This window comes from Patagioenas fasciata, chromosome Z (assembly GCF_037038585.1).
Source record: "Patagioenas fasciata isolate bPatFas1 chromosome Z, bPatFas1.hap1, whole genome shotgun sequence".
Lineage (NCBI taxonomy): Eukaryota > Metazoa > Chordata > Aves > Columbiformes > Columbidae > Patagioenas > Patagioenas fasciata.
The window spans coordinates 43,413,897-43,440,147 of record NC_092560.1 but is presented as its reverse complement, the minus strand read 5'-3'; the positions used below and the strand labels follow the sequence as shown (position 1 = coordinate 43,440,147).

General features: G+C 40.9%; 1 protein-coding gene across 12 annotated transcripts in view; it reads right to left on the bottom strand.

Moving 5' to 3' along the window:
- SHB (SH2 domain containing adaptor protein B) overlaps positions 1-26,251 on the bottom strand; it is a 129,228-nt gene that overhangs the window by 79,866 nt on the left and 23,111 nt on the right. For 11 of the 12 annotated variants that reach the window (XR_011736603.1, XR_011736599.1, XR_011736601.1 and 8 more), the window contains exons 3-5: positions 17,028-17,225; positions 9,700-9,865; positions 5,276-5,395 (exon numbers count right to left, since the gene is read on the bottom strand). Coding sequence is in view for 7 of the 12 variants with exons in the window: in XM_071802474.1 (XP_071658575.1) it covers positions 5,276-5,395; positions 9,700-9,865; positions 17,028-17,225 (484 nt within the window). In the remaining 5 variants the exon portion in view is untranslated. Of the gene's footprint in view, positions 1-33; positions 3,894-5,275; positions 5,396-9,699; positions 9,866-17,027; positions 17,226-26,251 lie in introns of those variants that run through there. The other variant, XM_071802477.1, reaches the window with a different exon arrangement.

Genomic DNA, 26,251 nt, shown 5'->3' with positions numbered 1-26,251 from the left:
GCTGGTTGAGGGCAGGGGCTAAGCCACATCACCTACTTATATCCTAGTGATCAGAATGGAAATTAGCTGCCTGCTAGTGACATCAGGCAGCAACCTAAGTCTATAACTGAATGTTTTGAGGGTTTTTTTTTTTTTTATGTAAACAGAAGTAATTTTACTTTCAGCAGTGGGATCAACACCATGAACTAGGTTACACACATCCTCAGTCCAATCTGAGGAGGGGATTGCCGGTTGCCATTGTATCTGTGGTTGACTCTGTCAACTACCCCATGCAATACCTTGTTTAAGTACTTCTATACAAGCCAAACACCTGTCCTCGTGAAAATGGGAGGTGAAAGAGGTTGTCTTATATAAACATCACTCAAAGATGAAGCACTAGGAACAGTACAAAGCCACCTAAACACTAGCTGCACCACTTGTAGACTTCTTAGGCTGTTCACTGAATTTGACAAAACTGTGAAAGAACACAGAGGCTTGAAATCCCTCCTGCCATCACACATGGGAAGACATAGGACTGCTTAAGCTAGAAACTCATTGGGACACAAAGTACATTAAGAATAGAATTACTTAATGATAAAATAGTCTAGGTTGGAAAGAGGCTTTAAAGGTAATCTTGTCCAACACTCCTACAATAAGCAGGGACAAACTCAACTAGATCAGGTTGCTCAAAGCCCTGTCCAGCCTGACCTTGAAGATTTCCAGGGATGGGGCATCCACAGCCTCTCAGGATAACCTGGGCCAGTGTTTAACCACTCTCATCATAAAAAAGTTCTTCCTTGCATATAGTCCGAAACTACCCTCTTTTAGTTTAAAACCATTACCCCTTGTCCTATTGTAACAGGCTCTACTAAAAAGTCTGTCCCCATCTTTCCCATAAGCCTCCTTTATGTATTGTAACACTGCAATAAGGTCACCCTGGTGCCTTATTTTCTTCAGGCTGAACAATTCTAACTCTTGCAGCCTTTCCTTATAGGAAAAGTATTCCATCCCTCTGACATTAATAATTTTTGTGGCTTCTGGACCTGTTCCAACAGGTCCACATCTTTCCCATACTGAGGGTTCCTGTAGAACTCCAGGTGGGGTCTCACCAGAGCAGAGTATAGGAGCAGAATCACATCGCTTGACCTGCTGGCTGTGCTTCTTTTGATGCAGCCTGGGATATAGTTGGCTTTCTGGGCTGCAAGTGCACATTGCCAGCTCATGTCCAGCTTTTCATCCACTAGTCCTTCTCCATAGGGGCTGCTCTCAATCCATTAATCTTCCAGCCTGTATTAACACTGGGGGTTGCCATGACCCAGATACAGGACCTTGCACTTGGCCTTGTTGAACCTCAGCATGTCCACATGGGCCCACTTCTAAAGCTTGTCCAAGTCAATCTGGATGTTATTCCATCACTCAGGTGTGTCAATGGCACCACCCTGCTTGATATCATCCACAAACTTGCTGAGGGTGCACTCAATCCCACTGTCAATGCCATTGATGAAGATGTTAAACAGTACTGGTCTCAATATAGAATCATGGAAACATAGAATTGTTCTGATTGGAAAAGACCTTTAAGATAATTGGGTCTAACTGTTAACCCCACACAATCAAGTCTACCTCTAAACTATGTCCTTAAGAACCCTGACAGACAACACTCATCACTGACCTCCATCTGGATGTTGAGGCATTAACTGCTACTGTCTGGACACAACCATCCAGCCAATTCCTTACCCACGAAACAGTCACATCCATCAAATCCATTTCACTTCAATTTAAATTCAAAGGCTTTACAGAAATCCAGATACATGACATCCATAGTTCTTCCCTTGTCCACTGATGTAGTTACTCTATCACAGAAGGCCATTTTATTGGGCAGGTAAGACTCGCTCTTGGTGAAGTCATCCTGGCTGTACTGAATCACCTCCCGGTCTTCCATGTGCCTTAGCGTAGCTTCTAGGAGGATCTGTTCCATGATCTTATCAGGCACAGAAGTGATGCTGACAGGTCAGTAGTTCCCAGGGTCCTCCTTTCTACCGTATTTAAAAATGGGTGTGATGTTTCCCTTTCTTCTGTTACTGGGGACCTCAAGTGACTGCCAGGACTTTTCAAATATCATGGACAGTGGTTTTGCCAGTTCCCTCAGGACTCTGGGATGCCTCTTGTCAAGTCCCACAGACTTATGTATGCTCAGGTTCCTCAAGTGGTCACTAACCTGATCTTCACTTACAGTGGGAAGGACTTTGCTCCTCGAGTCCCTGCCTTCGGGTCCATCCACTCAAGAGTTGTGGGAAGAGAGCTTGCCAGCAAAGACTGAGGCAAAAAAGTTGTTGAGTACCTCAGCCTTCTCCTCACCTCTTGTTACCAGTTTGATAGCCATGTTCACCAGGGGAGGTACACTTTCTTTGACCTTCCTTTTCTGGCTGACATACCTATAGAAGCTCTTCCTATTCTTCACATCCCCTGTGAAGTCCAGCTCCAGCCACATGTTGACCTTCCTGATCTCATCTCTGTACAACCAGGCAGTGTCCCTGTATTCTTGCCAGGGTACTGTCCCTGCTTCCACTGCCTGTGCATTTCCTTCTTGCCCTTTAGTTTAGTTGACCAGCAAGTCTCAACTCAGCCATGCCAGCCTCTTGCCTTCCTTACCTGATTTCTTACACCTAAGGACCACAAGCTCTTTTGCTCTATGGAAAACATCCTTAAAGATATGTCAGCTTTTTTTTTGCTCCCTTGTCCTAGGGGGCAGTTTCCCACAGGGTCCTATTGACTTACCTAGTTGAACAGCCAGAGGAGCTTTAGGTTAGACATCAGGGAAAGGTTCTTCACCCAGAAGGTGGTGGAGCACTGGAAGAAACTCCCCAGGGGGTAGTCATGGCCCCAAGCCTGACAGCATTCCAGAAGGGACATGTCCCTTCCAACTCAGGACATTCTATTATATTTATTTAAGCTAGAAGTTTGCCTTCCTAAAATTCAGAGTCCTGACTTTTTGTCTGACCCACATCCCCCAAGACTGCAAACTCCACAAGTGCCTGACCACTGCATCCCAGGCTGTCTCCAGTCTTGATGTCTCCTATTAGCTGACTTGCATTGGTGACCATCGGGTTCAGTATCACATCCCCCTGGTAGTGCTGTCTATTACCTTGCTTAAGAAGTTATCCTCAATGCACTCCAGAAGTCTCTTGCATTGCCTACAGCTCACTGTGCTACTTTTCCAGCAGCAAAGGAAGCAGGTTTGCATGATAACTTAGGTATGGTTAAATTACATGATCCTTTATTCAGCTAGATACTTTTAGAGAAAACACTGATTGCATTTGCAGGATGTCAGGAGAGTTCCTGGAAAGAAAGAAAACTGATCACCCACTAATGGAGAGGACATGAATTCTGATTGCAGTATCATGAGCTTAAGAGGATTATGTGAGCTTTGGAGGGGTCATAAGGGAATGATTATCATCACAGGGAGATGGTATACAGAATTAATAGACTGCGTCAAGAGGCCAGAGTCAGCACTAGTTTTGGCAGAAGTATGGCAGAAGAGCTGATGAGTAGTGAAAGAATCTTACACTCCAGAAAGCATGGATTGGATGAGGTCAATCACTTAGCTACCTTACCATAGAACAAGTTACGGGAAGACTTATATACCACCAGGAAATGTTTTCAGAAACTTAGGAATACAACATGCAAAGGGACCACAACATGCATTCAGATGTCCATAATTGCAAATATAAATGTAACTGTCACCTTTTCCTCTTGAAGTTGTGCTTTAGCTGTGCTGATGAAAGAATTAAGTAAAATACTTTAAAAATGAAAGTCATATTCCAAAACTTAGAATAATTTAAGGGAAAATTTATACCTACATATATGTGAAGCATGTGCTATTAATGCCTCAACTTCTGAAAATATCTAGAGGATCACTATATAAAAGAATACATAAATCAAATTACAAAAGTGACAACAGGAGCTGAACAGCATTTATAAAGCAGGTGTGTTCCCTTTCAAGGCAGAACTCTGTATTACAGAGAGATCCCAATAATAATAGCACAGGAATTGAGATTTTTAAAAATAGTTCTACAAAATATTTTTCTTAGGCCCTAGAATACCATCTTAAAACTAGGTTAACAGAAGCACTTCTACTCAGCCCAAAATGGGGATATAAAACCAACCTGAAATTTGCTGAACTAAACAGAGACTAAACCACGGTTTCAGAATAAACTAGGGCTAGGCATGGCTCTTTATTTCTAATGAAGATAGGAAGGTAAAAAGGATCAGGTGCTGTCTATGAAAGTGTTGCCTTATTACCATCAAGTATCACCATCATCCCAGAAGTAAAATGTGTCTCCAGAACAGACCTGTGACGAAACCATGTAAAAGCCAAACTGATAGGAGCAATGCTAGGAAAAAAATCAAGTAGGCCTGTCTCTCAGACACACTTGGAAGGATAGGTTCTACATCAGACCCTGTCCTCTAAGAAGGAAAGAAAGGAAACAATTATCTTTGTACTTTTACAGCTTATACCAAGGTCAAGGGCATTCTTGTTCTCCTGCACTGAGTGTAAACCTTCCCTCTGCTAAAAATGCAAGTGAGTTTATGTCCCGGCCCATGGCAGAGCTGTTGGACTAGATAATCTTTGAAGGTCCATTCCAAGCCAAAGCATTTGTGATTCTGTTCTAAGATACATTGAAAACAGCATCTGTAATGTACCCTGATCAGGCTCAGGTAGGTGGGGTAAGTTCAAAGCAGCACTAAGACTGCAACAATGCTCATTTCCTAAATTATGTAGATCTTCCATCCTTGATCTTGGGCTTTGCAGTTTCTAAAATTGTAAGAATACTACCACAGCAAAGTATACAAAACCTTCCTTCCACGTATGAAGCAAAATGAATAAAATCCCCCAAAAAATACAGTTGCTTATTCAGCCTGAAGCACAAGAAGCAGGAGCATTTCAAATCAGAAAAAACCACACATATACAAAAAATCCAAAACCAAACAAAACAACCCCCCAAACACACAACAAAAAAACCCACCACAAACAAAACCCCAAACCAACAAGTTTAGTTAAATGGGCACAAAATTAAAACTAAAAGTCTCTTCACATTCCCAAACTGCACTGTAATTCAGTATATATCATGCAGACTGACAGTCTCAAACTCTGCATGGCCACCTGAGCTGAATCAGTGCAGGAGACTACATCATTTTCTCTTCTTGTATTGTGGTTTCTATAAATAGCTTATAAAAACTCCCAGAGAAATTAGGGCTTATAAATTAACTTGATTATGTTTTACGGACAAGTACTTACTTCAGTGAAAGAGAATAGTCATGCTTGCTTGTTTGACTGTTTCTTACAAGGTAGCTACACTCTTTACATAAACGTAACAGGTTTTCTGCATCTGTCCGACTGATTGCTCCATGATACCATCTAGGAAAAAGCAGAGATTAATACAGTACATACTCCAATTCATACTCCTTTCAATACTTTGTTTCTTTAAGGTATGAATTGTGGTTAATTTCACATGGATATTTTAAAGATCTAACATATTAGAGATAAAAAGCACATTGCTTGCACTAGCTGAAGTTAACTTTACAGCTTGTGAAGAGGCCTGTAGTTCCTGTCAGCTGATGGAAAAAATTTAGATCAGGAGAAGGTGCAATAGGATTGGTGTACATATTTATGTAAGAAATTCCGACTCAGTGCAACACATCATAATCTTTATCTTGCAAGCAGTAGATCCACAATGTACACATTTACCCCATTGCATCCCATCAATATTTTGCTAATATACAAAAGCACAAAAAGAAAACAATCACATCTGAAGAACATGAACAGTTAATACTGGAAAAGATTTGCTAAAATAAATCTTTAAGAAAGGAGGAAAGTTACAGAGTATGAAGATCTGTAACAAAGATACTTGCTTTAAATGTAGTTGTGACAACTCAGAGCACTTTAAGTAAATCTCTGGTGGACCCGTGGAGCAGGTGTGATCAATTCAGGGAAGCAAGGAAATGAGGAAAGGAGAGGTGGGTCCTTCACTAAACTGACCTTTGCAATCAAAGAACCTTATTAGCACATGCTACTCTGTATCAGCAATTAAAATCTCACAGTCCAATGGTGAATGCTTTGACCCTTCCCCCAAGTTTCCTGAGCAATGTAATGTGCCTGGCCCTGCACTACAGCAATCACACCCCTGAGGAACATACCTTCCTGCAGTTGTCAGATGCACTTCAAAGCACAATGTGACACTACCATGCCTAAGAAGGCTAATTCATAAAATCAGAAGTGTTCTGTTTCTGTTATTACCAGGAATTGTTGATGGCCTTGTGCAAAAAAGTTTTCTTCCATTTGTTCCCATTGTTTTTCTCTGCTGAATTTACTCTGAGGGAGATGTTCCAACCAAAATGTAAGTGAATAAAGACCAAACAAATCCCTTTGACAGAAGTCATGCTCTTAACTACCTTGTGCTGATGTCAGCTCCATTGTAAAATCTGTATAATGTACTAAACAAAAGTTGACGGTCAACTTAAAAGTTCATTTTGTGTCTGGTTACAACCAAAGTCTGTATCAGAGAAAGCTAAAAGAGGGTTATACTATTGTATATCCAAGACAGACTAGAAAGGAAGACCCTGACAACTCCGTCACTTCAGATATAATTGAGACACAGATTCAAATGTTTTTGGGCAGTGTTCTCCTGTCTCCCATTAGATAGTTAGCGCTGGAGGATATTTCTCACCAAACAAGACTGGGTTGTCTTCTGAGTGTAAGGGAAGAATATAACACGAAGTGTAAATCAGAAAATGGATCTGGGGAAGTCTAAAAAAATATCCCTGTTAGCTATAAATATTTTTTGCTTTCTTTTCTCCCAAAAGAGCCAAATAAAACCAAAATAAAATATGACCTAGCCAAAACCAGGGAGATACCCTGGATTCTGATATTGAAAGGGAAGTATTTCATATATTCTTCAGATCTAGCACTCCCCATTTGGCAAAGAGGTTCATGGAAAAAGAATGCAGGGCTGGTTCCATGCAGCAAAACATGCTTTTAAAACAGCTGGAAGAAAAACAATGAAGTATGAAAACAAGTGCTGGTGGAAGAACATCTGATTCAGAAGTGATGCCTGGAAGCTGTTGTGGCTACAGCTGAGAACAAACAGCAATATCCAGAAGTGTGATTACTTGTGAATCATGTAAATGGGACACTCAGTTTGCTCCTCTTCTAGACACATAGCGAGATAAGCATAGTGCTATTATCAGCTTAAAGTTCCTAACTAGTTTGCTGTTCCAGCTGTATTAGGTCTGTTTGCCCTGGGTCTATCTACTTTTTAAATGCCAAAATACAGATATTTGTGCAGAAAGGTCAAAGATTCAAATGTCAACGATGTGATGACAAAATAGTGAAATGACACCTTGTCAAAGATACCAATGCAGGAGCATGGGACATAAAAACCTGAAGACATGTATGACTTCTAAGATATCCTGGAAAACACAGGCACACAATGCAAAGCTGAAAGCAAAATTCAAACATAATCACACACTTTAACCTCTATCAGGACCTTCTCCTAGGACAGAGAGAGCACCCTGATTGTGCTTTATAGAAAGTTTTTCCTAATGTCCCTTACTTTCTCAACGGCCAGGTTTCAGCCACTATATGGCCACAGCTCCACTGAAGACAGGACAGCTGCACCAATTATGCAGTGACTAAAATCAGTTATTACAGCTCATATAATGCACAACATTGGTCTGTTTCTGAATTGTTCAGAGCAAAATACAAAGTGACCAGATCTCGTAAATCAAGGCTGTGAGGGATTCACTTTCAATGAGACAATGGAAACAGCAGAAGACACTTCTTTTCACTATTATTGAGGAAATTGAACAAATTTGTTCCTCGCCATTGGGTCCATGAGTTACTAAGTTCACAGTTACAGATTCCTTGATCACAAGTAACTAAAAGTATTTTCTCGATATATTAATACACATCAGTATTTCTGACAGCTTGGGAAACTTCCTAATCTACCTGTCCACTTGTCAACTTGCATGTTTCCTTTCCTCGATATCTTGTACTCCTTTCTACAAAAACAGACTAATTTTTTTAGAGAAAAATGGAATGGCTTGGCATGTGCTGTGGAGAGGTCTCATGCTGCTAAAACTTGAGCAGTCTGAATAATCATGAATAACTTAAGGTACAATACATTTAAACTCTTCCATTTTCTGACACATTATTTTAAACTGTGCATTTCAGGTTTGATCCTGTTTAATTCAAAAGAATCTCATGTGATTAACACTTGAATAATTAAAGGAAAAAATCTAGCTCTCCAGTTTTCAGTTATTATTATCATCAAGAGAGAACTACACAATGACATATTTATGAGTCAAAAGTTATTTACATATGCTCAGCTTCCTGCAGTATTTTAAATGTATGGGCGGTACGGTGGGCTGGAATTACTGAAATCTGAGGACCAAGTTTTACATTCAAATTTATACCCTTATAGTCATTTATCTAACAGTATCAGTGAGTGATTTCACAACAGTGGTTGCTACTTCTTCTGTTGGAGATACACCTACATTCTATCAATGAGCAGATGGTTCAAAGGCTGAGGTTGATTAGCTGGAATATGATACCATGGGGATGATAATGTTCTGTTTCAAGCTTAAGTTTTCAAATATTGCGCATGAAAATAGTATATCAAAATAAAAGGAATTTCTGAAACTGCCTTCTCGCAGATGCAATTGACAGATGGGATTCTCTCCTACTGAGGGTCTGAAATGCAAAAGGATTGCTAATCTGCCCAATATTGCTACCATTCAGGAGCAAAGTATTCTCAGAGAGAGCACACTCACATGCACACTAAATTATGCCCTCCCTCTTCTGTGAAAATAAATTCTGCATCTAACGTAGAATGACTGTTTCTGGAGTGGGACTGCCTTCAGGGATTCAAGGCACAGCTTCCTCAATTTACTGCATTAATCCATTGGCTTCTCAGTGCTCAAAATATCAGCGTAACCTCTGTAAATTGCTCCACAAGATGACTTTTTTTTCTTTGTGTAACAGGGGATTCTGGCCCCTTCTATGGGAGTGCACTTTGAGTATGATACTGGACAGTAGGTCATTTCATTATACAAGTCAGTCTGTCCAAATGGTTCAAGGAGGGTAACAATGAGGCAGGACAGAGGGGTACCCTCATGGATACCAGATGTTCACTCCAGGGAATTCCCCTAGAACTTGAGTCTGGAGCTGACAAAACTGCCTCTAAATACCACCTTCATTTGACACCATCAGAGTAGAAATAACAGTCTGAAAGTTTTGTAAGTGGTCTTATCAGTCTCTTCCTGGAATAGTATTACAGATAGATGCATGGCATGTCTGAATTACTAGAAACATGCTATTCAGCCACAAAGATATGGAATTTGTGCAGTTTAAAGCACAACGTGTATAAATGCAACATAAACTTTTTTCCCCTGATGCAATGTAATCAACCTGGTTGAAAGCAGAATAACTGCACATATTTGGCAGATAAAATTCACTGTTCCTGAGATGAGTTTCCTGTTTAAGTCTATTTTGTTTCTCACAAAAGTTACTTAGAATTTGCAGGATTAATAAGAATAGGTTTATTGTGAGCATTAACACAGGGGATACTGAGGAAAGGGAGCTGGACAGCAGGATGTAGGACACTTGCTGCTCCTGTAAGTGTAGGGGCAAATAGCTAGAGAGCAATTACTGTGCTTACTTACATCTGCTTTTCCAGTTGAATAGTTGGATCTATTCTCTCTCCCAGGATCCCACAAAACTCTGGACTGCCATGTTTGATGGTTTTAAAGCTTCCTCCAGGTGCTCTCAACTGCCTGCGCTGGTCATTTGAGGGAGATCCTTGCCGTTTCTCACTGCCATTAAACTGGGCTGCAAGATACACAAGAATTACCTCTCCAGTGAAGGGTAGCAAGAAGCAAAATAGTTGTAGCACTTAGAGAGGTTTCACACTACTCAGGGAGAATAAACATGCATCCATTAGCATTAAGATGTAGTCGTTTATCTACAAAGTTACATGTCTCATCTAAAGGTGTTTCTAACTATGCCAAACACAGTCCTAAAACTCTTGCTTCTCCAGTATTAAAATCCATGCTCTTCTAAACCTTGTTATAATAACTAGTGCTTATCCTAACATTTGATACTTTCTTCCTCAAGAGAAGATACTTCTAAACAAGTAACAAAGTTGGCTTTCAGTCAGCTGCCATAATTGCAATAACAAATGAGAACATCAAGAATGCAGCATAGTTCAAAATATGTGGAATCATCTAACAGTGATCTAGGTTCAAATCCAGACAGCTAACACCCACCTATCCATGTCAGAAATACTGGCAAGCAGCAATTAATTGAAAGTATATCCATTTACACAATGCTGGCACAAAGCTTTTATCTTGAAACACTAGGGTCCAAAGTAATGACAATGGCATTTGTTAATTTCTCTCACAAACTGTATTGTTCTGAGAAAAGCAATACTTTGCAAAGTTGTAATTTCTTAGACTACTGTAACATCTGTAGCAAAGCACATACTAATTATGTCTGCATCCTCATTCTACAGTTACACTTAAAATTACAGATTCTACATACCAATCTATTAAAAGAATTAAAGGACCGAATATTGACAGAAACAGCAAAAGGAGCTACATCCACCATCTTTCTGACTCTCACTGCCTTCTGCGGTTTGCTTCTAATCAAAAACTAATACTCCCAGTTGCAGATGTATTATTGTTTTAAGGTCATCTACTGGGGACCAGGCAAAAAAAACCCTTCACTGTATCAGAAGGCAAACATCACAATGTGAACTTCAACAGCAATATCAAAGAAAAAGTTAAGAGGAAAATTAAAGCCACTCCCTACAACACAGTGTTGTAGATCTCATCCATTTAGAAATCAACTTATTACAACACATAGCCAGTTGGGCCTGCGGCTGGTAGTACTTACTCTCTTAAAGCAATGCTATACAACAGGCAGACAGCTGTGATATTCAAAAAGATAAAGCATGCAGAATAAAGATGTGTTGAACATCGAAAATGTTTTGGAGCATTTCTTGTTGTTTTAATATGCTTTCCTTATGGAGCTTAAGACACTACCAAATCCCCTCTCTACTCAGAGGAAGTAGGCACAGACTAGTGAAAAAAATGACCCAATGTATTCAATCAAATTCTGAAGTATGCATGGTAGAAATATGCTGGTTATTTCTTAAAATGAGAACTCAGATTTAACCTCATTACTGCCAAATGAAAGCTGATTAGCATAACAAGGAGAAACATTGCTTGTGTGTACTTGGCAGTAACATATATGAAGAACACTATTACTTCAACTGTAAGAAAAATATCTGGATGTAATTTGAGAACTCCAAGACGACTGGTGAACTTCATGCCAGCTTCTGACCAAGCAACATCTTTCAGACAACAAAAAATTTAGTTTAAAAAAAAGTGAAATTCAGTCCTGATTGCAAACAGCAACATCTTTACAACACAATGGTTACAAGTAGAATCTGTTCTCCAAAAATAGCACAAAGTTAAATTTCAGATTATTTTGAATGTTTGTCTGAAAAGTTCAGACATGTCTCTGGACTCTTGCTGTATTTCTTTTGTGTGTGTGTGAAATAAACTGGCAGGAAGAAGCAGTCTGAAAGGGATATCCAGGCAGATTAAACTGACAGGCATTATACTGAGTCAGGAAACGACCCACATAACGTTATCAGGACTGAGTTTTGGCTGCTATAAATCTCCTCTTAAAGCTGTAGTATATACCATGAAGGTTCAGAAGCTCAACTCCATGCAGCTGGGCATGTAAATGTTTTTATTGCTATGGTACTTAGGTCTACATAGCCATTATAGTATTGAACCGACTGGATACCTGACCCTTTCTCATACTCTATGTGGCCTCTGCCCTGTAGTGGGTGCCACACCCCCCTGCTGGTGACATGCAAGAAATCCCCTGCTTCAAGTCCCCCAGGGCTCCAGGTTCCAGCTTTCTGTGCAATCACCATTGCAGCCAGCAGAGGTGATGAAGTTTGGCGTCTACAGATCCTCTCTCAAGAATCATAGAATCATTTCAGTTGGAAGAGACCCTCAGGATCATCAAGTCCAACCATAACCTAACCTAACTCTAGCACTAAACCATGTCCCTGACAACCTCACCTAAACACCATTTGAACACCTCCACGGATGGTGATTCAACCACTTCCCTGGGCAGTCTGGTCCAATGCCTGACAACCCTTTCCGTGAAGCATTCTTTCCTAATATCCAATCTAAACCTTCCCTGGTGCAACTTGAGGTCATTTTCTCTTGTCCTGTCACTTGTTACTTGAGAGAAGAGACCAATACCCTCCATGCTACAACCTCTTTTCAGGTAATTGTAGAAAGCAATAAGGGATCTCCTCAGCCTCCTTTCTTTTATACAGGGTAAACAGCTCCAGTTTCTTCAGTTGCTCCTCATAAGACTTGTGCTCTAGACCCTTCACGACCTTCATTGCCCTTCTCTGAATTTGCTTCAGCACCTCAATGTCTTTCTTATGATGAAGGGCCCAAAACTGACCACAGGATTCAAAGTGGAGCCTCACTAGTGCTGAGTGCAGTGGCACAATCACTTCTCTAGTCCTACTGGCCACACTATTCCTGATACAAGCCATGATGCTCTTGGCCTTCTTAGCCACCTTGGCACACTGCTGGCTCATATCCAGCCAGCTGTCAATCAACATCTCCAGGCCCTTTTACACAACACAGCTTTCCAGCCACTCTTCCCCGAACCTGTAGCGCTGCCTGGGGTTGTTGTGACCCAAGTGCAGGACATGACACTTGGCCTTGTTAAACCTCGTAAAATTGGCCTCAGCCCAACAATCCAGCCAGTCCAGATCCCTCTGCATGACCTTCCTACCCTCCAGCAGATCAACACTCCCACCCAATTTGGTGTCATCTGCAAACTTACTGAGGGTGCACTCAACAGCCGCATCTAGATCATTGATAAAGAGACTATATAGAACTGTCCCCAATACTGAGCCTTGGAGAACACCACTCATGACCGGCCACCAACTGGATTTGGCTCCATTCACCACAACTCTTTGGGCTCGGCCATCCAGACAGGTCTTTATCCATTGAAGAGTACACCCAACCAGGCCATGGAGTGGTTCTCTCTCTCCAGGAGAATGCTGTGGGATATAGTGTCAAAGGCTTTACTGAAGTCTAAGTATACAACATCCACAGCTTTTCCCTCATCTACTAGGTGGTTCACGTTGTCACAGAAGGAAATCAGTTTTAGGTATTTTGTATACTTTGAAGGAAAAATTACTTCTGGGTACCACACAATCCTTGTGTGGGAAGCTCACAGTAACTCTGGTATTATTCTTAGCATTTAGAAAATCATCAAAACTAGTATGTAAGGAAAAATTCAACTCACAGAACCCTTGTGCCACACTAAACCACAGCAACAACCTGCAAAGAGGTAAATAGCCCTAGAGAATTTCACTTTTGAAGACTTAAGTGTCACCTGCTCAAGCATTTGATCCTCTCTGCTCTTCCGTGCAGTTCAAGGGCTTTACTTACCCTCTCACCTTCAAACAAAATATTTGTTGCTCAAAAGCAGGTCTAACACCAAGCTGTCCAAGAACACATGCAAGAATGGCTGAACATGTCTCCAGCCAAGCAAACACTGGATAGGTTGGCAAAAAATAACTGGAAGCCTCTAGGCTAACACTGTCAGCAAGAATTAACTGTTCACCCTCCTCGCAGAAGCTCTTCAGCACCAACCCATGGTCACTGTAGCCCAGATACTACCATGGCTTCTGGCCTTGCCCAGAGGGCTAGAACAATGGGGATGAATGAGGAAGCACACCATCCTTCTTCCCCATGGGCAAAAATGCACACACAGCTAATATGAGAGGGTCTTGGCTGACAGGGAGCAGGTCTCTCAAGGTGAGAGAAAAGAAATCCCAAGCAGACGTAAGAAGGTAACAGGATCGAACCAGCTGTCATGCAGGAGGACAAATGAGAGTTTAGGCAGAGATGCAATTCTGTGGGACAAAAGAAAGTAGAAAAGAAGACCACAACCGAAAGAAAGAAAGATGGACAAGAAGACGACATGGTGCCAGAGGGAAACGAGTGGAAAACCCTCTAGAATTTGGAATAGAGAAATTCCCTGGAAAACAATGCAAAGAGCAGCCTAAGGCCCATTGCAAATCTACTGTTGGTGGCTCTGCACAGCTTCTCAATGTGTTATGGGTAGCTTGTTGGTCCTTCCAAGCAGTAGACATCTTACTTCTGCAACAGTTACTGTGGACCATGCTGTTGTGTAGTAGGGCTCACCTGTCAGGAGATGGACGCTGCGCACGTGCTCTGGGCAATGGCAGCAGTGCTGCCATCACAAAGACACATGAAAATGCAAGTAAATATCTACTGAACCAGGATAGACACCAATGTCATAGCATAAACCCAAAGCAGAAGGCTTTACACACATACATGAGACTGATATTCAGCATCTGTAAAACAGACATTGCGGCACTGGAAACCTGGTGATACCTTTTCTCTGTTGATCAGACTATCTTGGCACACAATGGATATCCCAAATCTCACAAACAGAATAACCAGAATCTCACAGACAAGCCAACTCCCAGTACAAGTCTTGCAAGCATTTAACTGGTCCACCAAAGGGGATGAGTAAGCTCAGACAAGCCTGAATCAAAGCCTGCTTCCTCCTGGCAGAGCTCAGAGCTCAGCAATGGAACCATATATCCTACTAGAAGTCACACTAGCAGGTTAGATTTGTGTGATGGAGTTCATGTTCTCTAAGGAGAGAGGCTCCTTTACCTGGACAGCATCCAGCAGAACTGGATGCTGGTTTAGATCCAGCCTTTAAAGAACTACCAGCATACACTTAATGGGAAAGTGACTGAGCCAGGAACTGCACAAGACTGTTAACAGCTCACATGCGACAGCACACCATGCTACTAGGAAGTAGAAATCAGTTTTCTCTAACCTCTTCTTCTGTTGCATAGGAGCCCAACAAGAGGAAAGGGGATGCTGAGCAAGAGGTTTTAAGCAGCTGCCTCAGGTTCATCCATGTGTCTCTTGCTCCCACCCACATCTCACAGGATAGATACTGCAGACATCAGCTTGGCTTGGAAACAAACCCAAACAACCTAAAGATGTAAGAAAAAATGAAGCAGAGAGGCAGAATGACACTCACAACAGATTGCCACTGCTCTACTCCACTGTGCTAGAAGAGAAACATATTTCTGCCACCCACATGTGCCCGCCTATTAGGGGATCAGATCAGAAGCACCCAAGAAGGGTATTGTCACAACAGGCTCTGTTTACAAAACAGTAGCCCTATATAGCTGTGGAGAGAAGCCACTCCTCATTCCTGTAAGTGTAGTAATATTATTGCACACAGAATTGCAAAATCACAGAATCATTCAGGTGGAAGGAGACCATGGGAGGTACCTAGTCCAACCTGCTCAAGACAGAGTCTGCTATGTGATCAGATCAGATTGTTCAGAACTTTATCCAGTCATCCCTTCACACGGGATGAAAAAATCTGAAGATGGAGACTGCAAGGGCTCCCTGGGCAATTGGTTCCAATGCTTGACTGTCCTTGCAGATAAAAAAAACAAAAGATTCCTAATATCCAATCAGAACCTCTCCTAATTCAACTTATGTCTCATCTTCTCATCACATACTTGCTCATTTGTGAAGAATCTGGCTCCATCTTCTTGAAGAGATCCTCATAGGCATTGGAAAGTTGCTATGACATCCCCCCCAAATCATTCTCTAGGCTAAGCAAGCCAGTTTTCTCGGTGTCTTCTCACAAGTTACATGCTACAGTTCCCTGTCATATTGGTGGCTCTCTGCTGACATCAACGTTTATCAACATCCTCCTTGCAGCAGAATTCTGGACGCCGTATTAGACATGTTGTCCAAGAAATGTGAAGTATAGAGGAACAGTCACTTTGCATGATATACATTTGATGAGGTCCATTTCCTCTCCTCCTCCTCTGGGTTACTAAAAAAGATGCTGAACAGGAAGGTTCTGGAACAGATTCCCCAAGGAACCACACTTCTAACCATACTCCAGGAAGAATATGAATCACTAAGTAATTTACTTTTGAGGTCAATGACCCTGACAGGTTTTCATGCATGTAGTAGTCCAGGCTATCCAGGCTACAGCATTCCAAACCAGGTAACACAGCTGATGCCACAGCACAACATGCTGAAGGCTAAAGTCAAGATAGATGACACCTACTGCTCTCCTTTCATTAACAGATCTAGTAGTTTCAATGCAGAAACAGGTTTGTTAAGCAGGATTTAATCAGGGTAAACGAACACTGACTACTAATCATTGCTCTCAGGCTTCTTCCATGCTCCCTCCCAGAATCACATCTCTTTTTGCCCCACCTCATCACCACAATCACCAACACACACAGCTCTCCTTTCCAAGCTTTCTGCCAAGTTGACACCTACAAACGAAGCGGAACAACCCTGCTCCTAGACACAGCTTTTCACTAGAGCATGCCATTGAAGGGAAAATCATAGAGCATGTATGACTCTAGGACCCTACAAGAGCATTCTCAAACATGGTTGGACCAACTGATACAACTAGGTTCTGCTGGGAACAGACAGGCTCTACCAAAAAAAAAAAAAAAGCAAAAAAGCAAAAAAAAAGAAAAGCAGCCTTGGCCTTTAGGATCACATCCTCACTGAAGGAAGCAACAAAAGGGAAAAAAGAGAGCAGTATAACCAACACCAAGCACAGACATCTACAGAGACAGAAAACAGTTTGTGACAGATCTCCCTGACTGATAAGTTCTTATGTGCGAGAACTCCAGCAGTTCAAAAGGATTAATCCAAAACCAAGTTCTACATATCCATAGAAATGTTTGCTATTATAACAAAAACAGTCCAAATACTGAGAAACTCATTGCTGAGTAGAAGCATGCTACTGTGTTCACGTTATGCAGCTATTTTTTGTCCTGACCCTTTAAGAATTGCCCCATAATCTAAGGACCTTGCAAAGCAACTCCCTCATCTAGGAATCCTACCTGCCAAAGCTGGGATGGTGACTTTGTTCCACTCCCATGGCTGATCATATTCATCTGCTGGCCTGTCATCATCCTGTGGCAATTTGTTTTCTTGTAAACGGTGACTCATCACACTTCCAGAATCAGAGTTCACACCACTGCCTTCTGGTTCATAGGGTGTGTCATAGAGCTGCATGTTTTTCTGGTGGGACTGAAATTCTGTTGGCAAGAAAGAAAATCACATCAGCATCACTACTAACCATGCCTTATCATTACAGTCAATAATTTTAGAGCATGCAACTTTGACCTGTTCCTTAATAGACACAATTATTCAGATGGCAAGCTTGTACAAGACCTCTAAATTCTACCTCTGCATTTGGCAAGTGGCCAGAAGCAAAAGTTTGCTCTAGTTAATAACCACAGCATAGTCTCATGCCTCCACCAACACTCCCCAGCTTGCACAGAGCCAGCTTACAGGAAGCACACAATCCCTGTCAGCCTGTGTAAAGCACACTTACAAGCAACTGCACATAAATCCCCAAGAACATTGAAATTTGTTTATACAGTTAACTCTTCCAGAGCAGATTGTTCAGAAGTGCAAGTCAAACACAAAAAAAAAAAACTCACAAAAGCTGATAATAAAATTATCTGCAGTTACCTCTATAGAATATCAGCAGAAAATTACCTAAGACTAGAGGAATATTAGTTCATAAAACTGGAAAGGAGCCAGTGCAGAGATACCAATACAGCAGGGTCCTGAGGCCTATGATAAGGAGGTATGGTTTTTGGTTGTTCTGTTGAAGGGAAGGCCAAGAGGGATTTACCAGCAGCTCTCAGCTGCCTGAAGGGCAGTCAGAGCCAAACCCTTTGAGTAGTATCAGAAGATGAAATAAAGAGAAACAGACACAAGATCATCTTGAGAGATCCAAGTGGGACATCGGGGGAACCTTCTTCCCCTGGTGTATAGTGCAGTCCTAGGACAGGTCACCAGGTATGTCATGGAAAGTGTCTCCATTCTTTGGAGTTTGCAGAGCCTTGGCTAGACAAAGCCAGGGTGACTCCATCTACTGGTGCAAAACTGGATGGAGCAGGTTACAGACCAGATGATTATGATGCCATTCAGAGGCACCTGCAGATGTCAGAAAATTGGAGGTTAACTGGCTGGAAAGCAGTTCAGCAGTGAAGGACTTTGGGGTTCTCTATGACTGCAAGTTGAACATGAGCCAGCAATTCACCCTCAAGGTAAAGAGGGCAAATACTAACCTGGGCTGCATTAGGAAGAGTGTTGAAAGCAGGTCAAGGGAGTGCTTCTTCCCCTCTATTCAGCACTAGTGAGGTCTCATCTAGACTGCTGGGTCCAGCACTCACCTTCCCAGTGCAAGAAAGACACAGACATACTGGAGCAAGTCCAGCAAAGGGCCATGAAGCTGGAAATGGGACTGGAGCATTTTTCATAGGAGGACAGACTGAGAGAGCTGGGACTGGACAGACTGAACAAGATAAGTTTCATTGGAGATGTTATCAACACATACGAACACCTGATGGAAGAGAGTAAAGACAGAGTCAAAGTTTTCTTGACAGTGCCCAGTGACAGGACAAGAGGCAATAAGCATAAATCAAAATATATGAAGTTCCATCCGAACAGAAAAAAAATACCTTTTTACTGCCATACTGGTCAAACATTGAAACAGGTTGCCTAGAGAGGTTGTGGAGTCTCCACCTGTGGAGATATTAAAGATCTGACTGGCCACAGTCAAGAGCAACCCATTCCAGCTGACCCTGCTTGAACAGGGTGTTTTATTACATGATACCAAGAAGTCCCTTCCAACCTCAGCTATTCTGTGTTTATTCTGCCCACTGAAGGGAAAAAATTAATTGCAGCAAACTGCAAAGTTACTTAAAAAACAACACACAACACAACACCTTGGGGAGAAGGGAACTTTTTAACCTGCAAATGAAGCAAAGATTCAGAGCAATTCTCTCCATTATTATAACAAAAGCTGTTCATAAATTCATCTACCAGCAAGACATTTCTAACCAAGTCGTTGCTCCAAACCATTTCAAAAGTACTGTAAAATTCCTAAAATATGACAGTGCCCTTATCACCTGGAAAAAAATTACTAACTTGACACATTATAGACACAGTAAACTTGAAGAAATATACACCAAAACCAATAATGTAAATCCAAGCAAGATAGGTCATGATAATTCCTAGTTATGAATGATAGCTACATTACCACCTTTCAATACAGGCAGAACCTCAAAAAGGTTATCTTAAAGGGCAGCTTATTTGAAAAAAAAAAAAAAAAGTTCTTCAAATATTTTCAATTAAAGCCACAGTCTTTGTCTTTCATCTATCTTTTGAAACGAATTCTGCTCAAGGAAAAATGCTGCACTAAGGAAAAACTATGTTTGAAAGAATATACAGCTGATATTTTAAGGAATTCTCCTGGATCAAAAAGATAAGTAGTTTATTTCTTCTGAAGTCAGAAATGTATGTATCTGTCTGTCTTCCAGTACTATGAAACCAATCACTGCTACACCAGGAAGTCTGCATTTCTGAGTAGCAGAAGCCATGATACTACCAAATCAAAGACTTTAGAAAATAAAATAACCCACAAAAACCCCCACAACACAACAACAATACAACCCACAAACCAAACCAGATTATTCATTTTAAGTGCCAAATACATCTACATGACTGGGTCCTGGTGTGTAAGTCTATTTCAATACAGGAGCCAATGACCAACAGTTCTCTTTTACCTACAGGACCAAGCATGCAACTGCACAGAAAACATTACCTGTAAATATAAGGTGGTGTGTTACTGATTAATTGTTCATGATCAGGGCCCACAATTAGAAAAATTGCATATATTTGATTCTATAGCAGAAAGGTTTCTCTAGAAAAACAAAAACCTAGGGACAGTAAAGAAGCAGAAGAAGGAGAAAATATGTATGTGCATGTATAAAAATATATGTGTGTGTACACACACACATATATTCAGCCTCCTTTAAAATGTTTCCTATAAATTTGCTTGGAAGTCCATCTTTTACTTGATATATTGGAAGAGTATTGGTAAAGTAATTCTACTAAAAGATAGATCAGAAACAGTTCCTTTCAATAACGAACAGCAAAGCTGAATCTGTACCACAAGCAGTACTAGCATTATACACACTGATAGTTCAGTACAGACTTGATATTTAAGAATCAAGTAGTTGAAGACAACAGAACATTTATGGTGAAGAATTCATCATGGTTCTCAGCCAGATGAGATGTGCTCTTATCTTCATTTAGCCACCTGCTCACATTCCTGTAGAGACAAGGTAGGGAGAAGGACTGCTGCTTAAGAATGCCTAGAATAGATTTCTTCGATGGACATGGTAACTATATGGTGAAAAGCAACACAGAAATGTGAACAGTACATTGTTTCTAAGTAAACACCTAACCTGTGAATGATTGTGTCACTATGATTAAAAACAAGCACACAACCCAACCAAACAAAAACCAACAAAACCAAAAAAGCCCAAAACCACATCAAAAACTGAGAGCTCAAAACATAGTCTGAAGCTTCACTGAAGACTAATGCCCATCTTTGTTAGCCATTTTGTCAGAAAAATGCCATGGAAACAGAGTAGTCAAAACTTTGGATGTGGTATCTGATGCATCTGTAAGACATCTTTTCCTCTGACCAGGATTCCAGCAAGAGCAGGCACCATCAGTACTCTGTATCATCCTCTGGCAGGACTTAAAAGCACACAGTATCTGTATACTAAACTGTTTTTTTCCTGTTCAGTGCAAGGAACAGTGCCAGTGACTATTTGCCACAGCGATAATTTGCAATTTTGCAGATGGCAAGTTTCAAGAAGAAGTGATCACCAACAGCGATTATTTGCAATTTGCCCACTGACTTGTTTTTCCCAAGGAAAGTGTTCTCCTAGTCGCAATCTTTCTCTTCTGTCACTCAAGCTGAGCTACTGGCACAACGTAGGAACTCTGACCATTACCCAAGCATCTAATGAAGATGACTCAACATCTGTTGGATATAAAAGCCTTCAGATATGACTCCAAATGTTAGAATGGGAGGTTTGGTAAACTCAAACTCCAGCACGCTTCTGCACATGCATACAGCAAGGATCAGTAATGTAGACATGAAAGATGGTCTACATTTGCTCTTCAGCTCGGGAGTCAAAATAGTTTAATCTAGAATTCTACCTCCACGTGAGTAGACCACGAAAGCTTCTCAGTTGTCATCACATCCAGCCACAGGTATTTGCTTTTCACAGTCCAAGGCCTTGAATGCAGTAAAAGACAGCTGACTTTCTAGCACAGAAAAAGTGACAGGCATATGAATAATCAAATTACTGTGAAAATCGTTCAGCTCAATCCCTTTGGCCTATAAGCCCTTTACTTATTGTGTCAGCTCAGCACATGATTGATGGAAGGAGCAACTAGTACCTAGCATATGTGACACTTTAAATACTCTATGCTGAGCTTCCCAGTTGCTAATATTCAGCACCATGCACTTATTCGCAGATTTGTCTGTAGTTATTACGCTACTCAGCCGAACTCCAACTAGATGCCGATTCCTAGCTGAAAGACCACTTACCGAGCAATCCGTTAGTAATGCAGTGGTGTTTACTTCCCCTTGGACAACATTTTATATAATAGTATAGAACACAAAGCAGTGTTTGAGTGTAGCCAGCTACTGACAAAATGCTGTAAAGTATACAGGCTATCACATCATCACTCAAGAGCATTTATGCTTACAAATATATCTAAAACCAGCAAATATATCTGGTTAGCATTCAACAAAGCATCAGTAACAACAGATTCTACTGTTAAGGAAAGCAAACCACAGTCATGTGAGCACCATAAATCAGTTCAAGAGAAACATCACAAATCATGATGCACAACAAAGGATATTTTCCACCTAGGTCATTTTTCTAGTTACATTCTTATTTTCCAACATGCATTTCTAAAACACTAACAAATGTGCATGCAAACATTTTTCAACGCAAAAAACCAAATCCAAAGAGAAAACTGCGAAAAGCTGGACTTTTTAATGGGTGTTTTGTTCTTTATTTGTTTTTAAAGAAAGATATAGGAAGATCCTTTAAAAAGTGATTAGGAGAGGCTGCCTGTTGATAAACTCTATATTCTACCATGATGCCAAGTTTTCTTAGTGACATTGCATCTCACAACCAATGGAAAGGGAAATAGTAAGTGTTACTCAGCTTAACATACAAAAGCAATGGCATATCTGAAAGATACAACTTTTTTTCCTTTGTCTCACTCTTCTCTTTCTACTTCAATTGAGACAGTAGCACAGACACCTTCCAGCTCACCTCAGACTGCATTATAGTCATAACAGCTGCTGCAGGACTTGCTTAGAAAAAGCTCAAAAGGGCTTAGCTGCACCATCATGCTTTTCTGACTTGCAGCTCATCCCAGCCAAGCACAACTATTCAACAGACCATATGAGAGCTACAAGTGCACAAGAGCCACCAAACCTACTACTTCTTCACACAGATTTTCAAGCTACCCACTCCACAGAAAATTAATGCAGAACTCAAAGCCCAGGGTTCCTCCAGGCAAGCCTCATTTCCCTGCAGTATGCCTGGTTTGTTCTTAATTGCTCGTCTGACCTACAACAGCATTAGTTTTGCATGCCTACATTCTGCTTCATAAATCCAAACTGTATGCAAAGTCTCCCACTCCAAGCCACCAACAGCTGAACAAGGCAGAATCAAGAGCAAGCTCAGATGATGATTGAATATTTCCATCTTCTTTTTGCACACATTGATATTTCTCAAGAAATTCAGTCACAATAGCACAGCATAGCCCACGAGCACCAGAAACACACTGCACATTTCCTAGATCTTCACTTGAGCAGGGATGACAAAAAGAAATGCACATATCAGCACACCAACACACACCAAACCTGATGAGGCTTACCTGACCCCAACCAGAAGGGGCAGGCTTCTCCTGCAGAGAATAGCCTTTGATAATTGTAGCAATTAGAATGGTGATGAACAGCTGAGTTTGTACAGGTATTTGGGTTCCTCCAAAAGAGCACTTTCAAGCAGAATTATTCATAGCATGACGCAGGGACTCTTCAAACTACAGGCAAGGGTTTTATAGCATTTTAAGCTCAATGGTTTCTCTTCCTCAACTATCCAAGCACCCAGCCCTTTTCTTCACTTTTTGTGGAGGAACATAGGCCAGATTCACCAGACACCAAGCAAATAAATTGCATGAATGAAGGTAAGTTCCTCCTACATGCACTCTCATCTAGCCTGTTATGATGTTGACCTATTTTGCCAAAGTTCTAGACACCATCTTCCCATTATTTTGGGAGCAAGTTGTGTCTTAAGAAGAAGCAGTGGCAAGAAACTGAAAAAAAACCCTAAAATTATATTCAGGTTTGTGGTTCAAGTGTCAGCATTTAGTCCACTTCAAGACCACACCAAGTCATAAGAGCAAGATGAGGGTGTTGAAACAAGAGATGAAAAAAAAAAAGTGGGGGAGTGGGGAAGAGGGCATTTAAATAATCTTGTCTTAAACTCATCCGGGACAATATGTTTGTACATTCAAACCAAGAAACATAATACTGTGCATGCAACTGGTGCATTGAGTGGAAAGACATAGGGTCTCTCTTGGTCTCTCTTTCTAATCCCTATTCCAGACCAAGGTTGGGGGATGGTTACTCTTTCAGAAGAACACTAATTTTGCAATTACCCACCTGTACTGAATAGAGGAGTTAGTTTTTGATTTTCACATATCTGTAAGCTGGTATGCAGTATCCAGAGAAACAAGCACTGCTATAATATTTATCATTAGAGAGAATGCCTTATATTATTTTCAGGGAGAAGACAGATTTCAACATAGAGGAATGCTATTCATTTTATGCAGAGCTGGTTTTCACCTCCACTTACACACCTAGTTATAGCAACCACAACACACCACAGTTTCTCCCAACATGAAAAATAAGACTTCACGCATTCTGGCCTTATCTCCTTACAATTACTGATGGCTTGTGAAGTGCTCCACGAAGACAGGAAGAGAAGTACCAATCACCATGGCATCTAAAGTGACAGAGTTTCACAGCACATGTGAGATTATTGCAAATATGCCTCAACTGATGCATGAGACCTAATGCAAAGGAAGAAGTCCTCTTCTGTAATTGCTCCTAGACAACTTCTTTCCTTTAAAACCTTGCTGAATGAAATATCTGTATAAATTTCTAATGAAGTAAGAAACAACTTGAAACAGATGCCAAAGCTCTGGAGGTTTCTAACTAACATTACTTCTAACATATTTTAAAGTAGTAGCACAGCTGTTCAGAACATATGCCCTTGCTTCTACTAGGCCACAGGGAATTCTGCACTACAATCAGGCTAGCAAGTGCGGGCAAAGTTCTAAAAACACACACAGTAATAGTAGCACTATGCTCAGGACACATCAGACATCCATACTCTTCTTTGTCCGCTCTAGGAAAAGCTCTCCAAGATTTCCAGTTCAGTCCTCTAGAAAAATCTCAACATCTAAATAAAGTCATTGTGTTACCAGTCAGAAGCCTACTTCTGTGTGCTACTGAACTTCTTCAAATCTCCCTCAGTGGCTCCTCACATTGCAAACGATGAGCTGAAGGCACATACACATCACATTTCAAGAGTGAAGAGTTACCTTGCACTTTTCCCCACTCATTATGTAAAAAAACCAAATAAATTAAAACTTCATCTGCTAGAATGACCAACATGTAGTCCTATTCACACCATCTGGCAACAAAACAATTAACATAAGAGTTCTAGTGAGGAATCCACAGTACCATATGAGATTGAATGATGATGGATGAATTATAACTTTGAGTTGTTTCCTAGTCATGGCCAGCCTAGTGTTAGATCCTCAGATAGAATCTAGAATTGGAATACATACAAATATAGGAATAAAAGAAGAAACTTAAAGTCTGTTGAAAACTATGCCAGCTGTTGAGCTTAGTGGCCAAAGACACTGTCTGACCTGTGTTAACTGCAGCTGTTTGCCATGTTCAAACGCAAACAGATTGCAAATCTTAAACTGAGCCACAACACTGGTTAAAGATCACATGTTCATTTGCCAGAATCAGTGACATTCAATAGGCCAGAAATGTTCTTTCTAAACATCCCATGCTATATGTGCTAATCTGTGTGGCCTAATATTTATCAAATTACCATTGCTCTTTTTACGTTATTTACAGTAGTAAACTCAGTGCCAACAAGCGACTTGCCACCGGCCACTAGTAAAGGAATCTGCAAGAACTGACTCACCATAAATGTCTGTAGTGACTATTCAAGTGAAGTTTTAAGACTATTCAAATGAAGTTACATGTCTGAACAAAACCAAACAAAACCAAACAAACAAAACCAAAGAAAACCAAAGAAACAAAAAACAAACAAAAACAACAACAAAACCCCCAAACAAAACAAAAAACAGGCCTCTCTCCAACTACAATGGAAACTGACACCCAAGACTTTTTGAAGCAGGTGCGCATTCATGGGAATGCTTGTTTTTTCCACCAGTCCCAGTATTTCTATGATAGCTTGCAGCAAGACAGAACTACCTCTCTCAGCATCTCCACAGATGGCTCCCAGTTGAGGCAGGCGCACTGCTTTTGCTGCCTGTCATGCACTGGAGATTCCACTGTGATTCAGATACTAGAAAAAAGCAGTGAAGTGCAGAAAGGCATTTGCTCTGCTAACATCACCTGCACCTAGAGAGGAGGCACAGCCTTCTGCATCCATAGGTGTGAGCTAGTTAAACTTGCTTACTGCTGTTCTACTGTAATGCCAGAATAATGTATATATATATATAGACAGTATGATAAACACACAGAAAAAGAAGAAAGGAAGGAGGATGCTAATATTGCAAGCCTGTGAACAAAGCCATGAATTTTCCTTTGGAATTCTCTCTAATATCCTCCTTGATTAACCTCAAAAAAGTTCCTGTTGACTGCAAGGGTGAAAACTCATGGACTCCACACAATCCAATAGGAATTCAAGCAAAGCCATTTATTACAGAAACAAGTCTCCTTATATATGCAGTTCTTTCCTGATCACACGTCCACACTCCAAGCATGCATTAGCTGATTGGTTATTGTCCATGTTCACGAGCTGTCCATGCACCCAAGTCTCACTGCTAATAGGTCTGTTGATTTACGTCTTGTTGAGACCCTGTTATTGTAGAACTGCCTCACTCCCACAGCAGG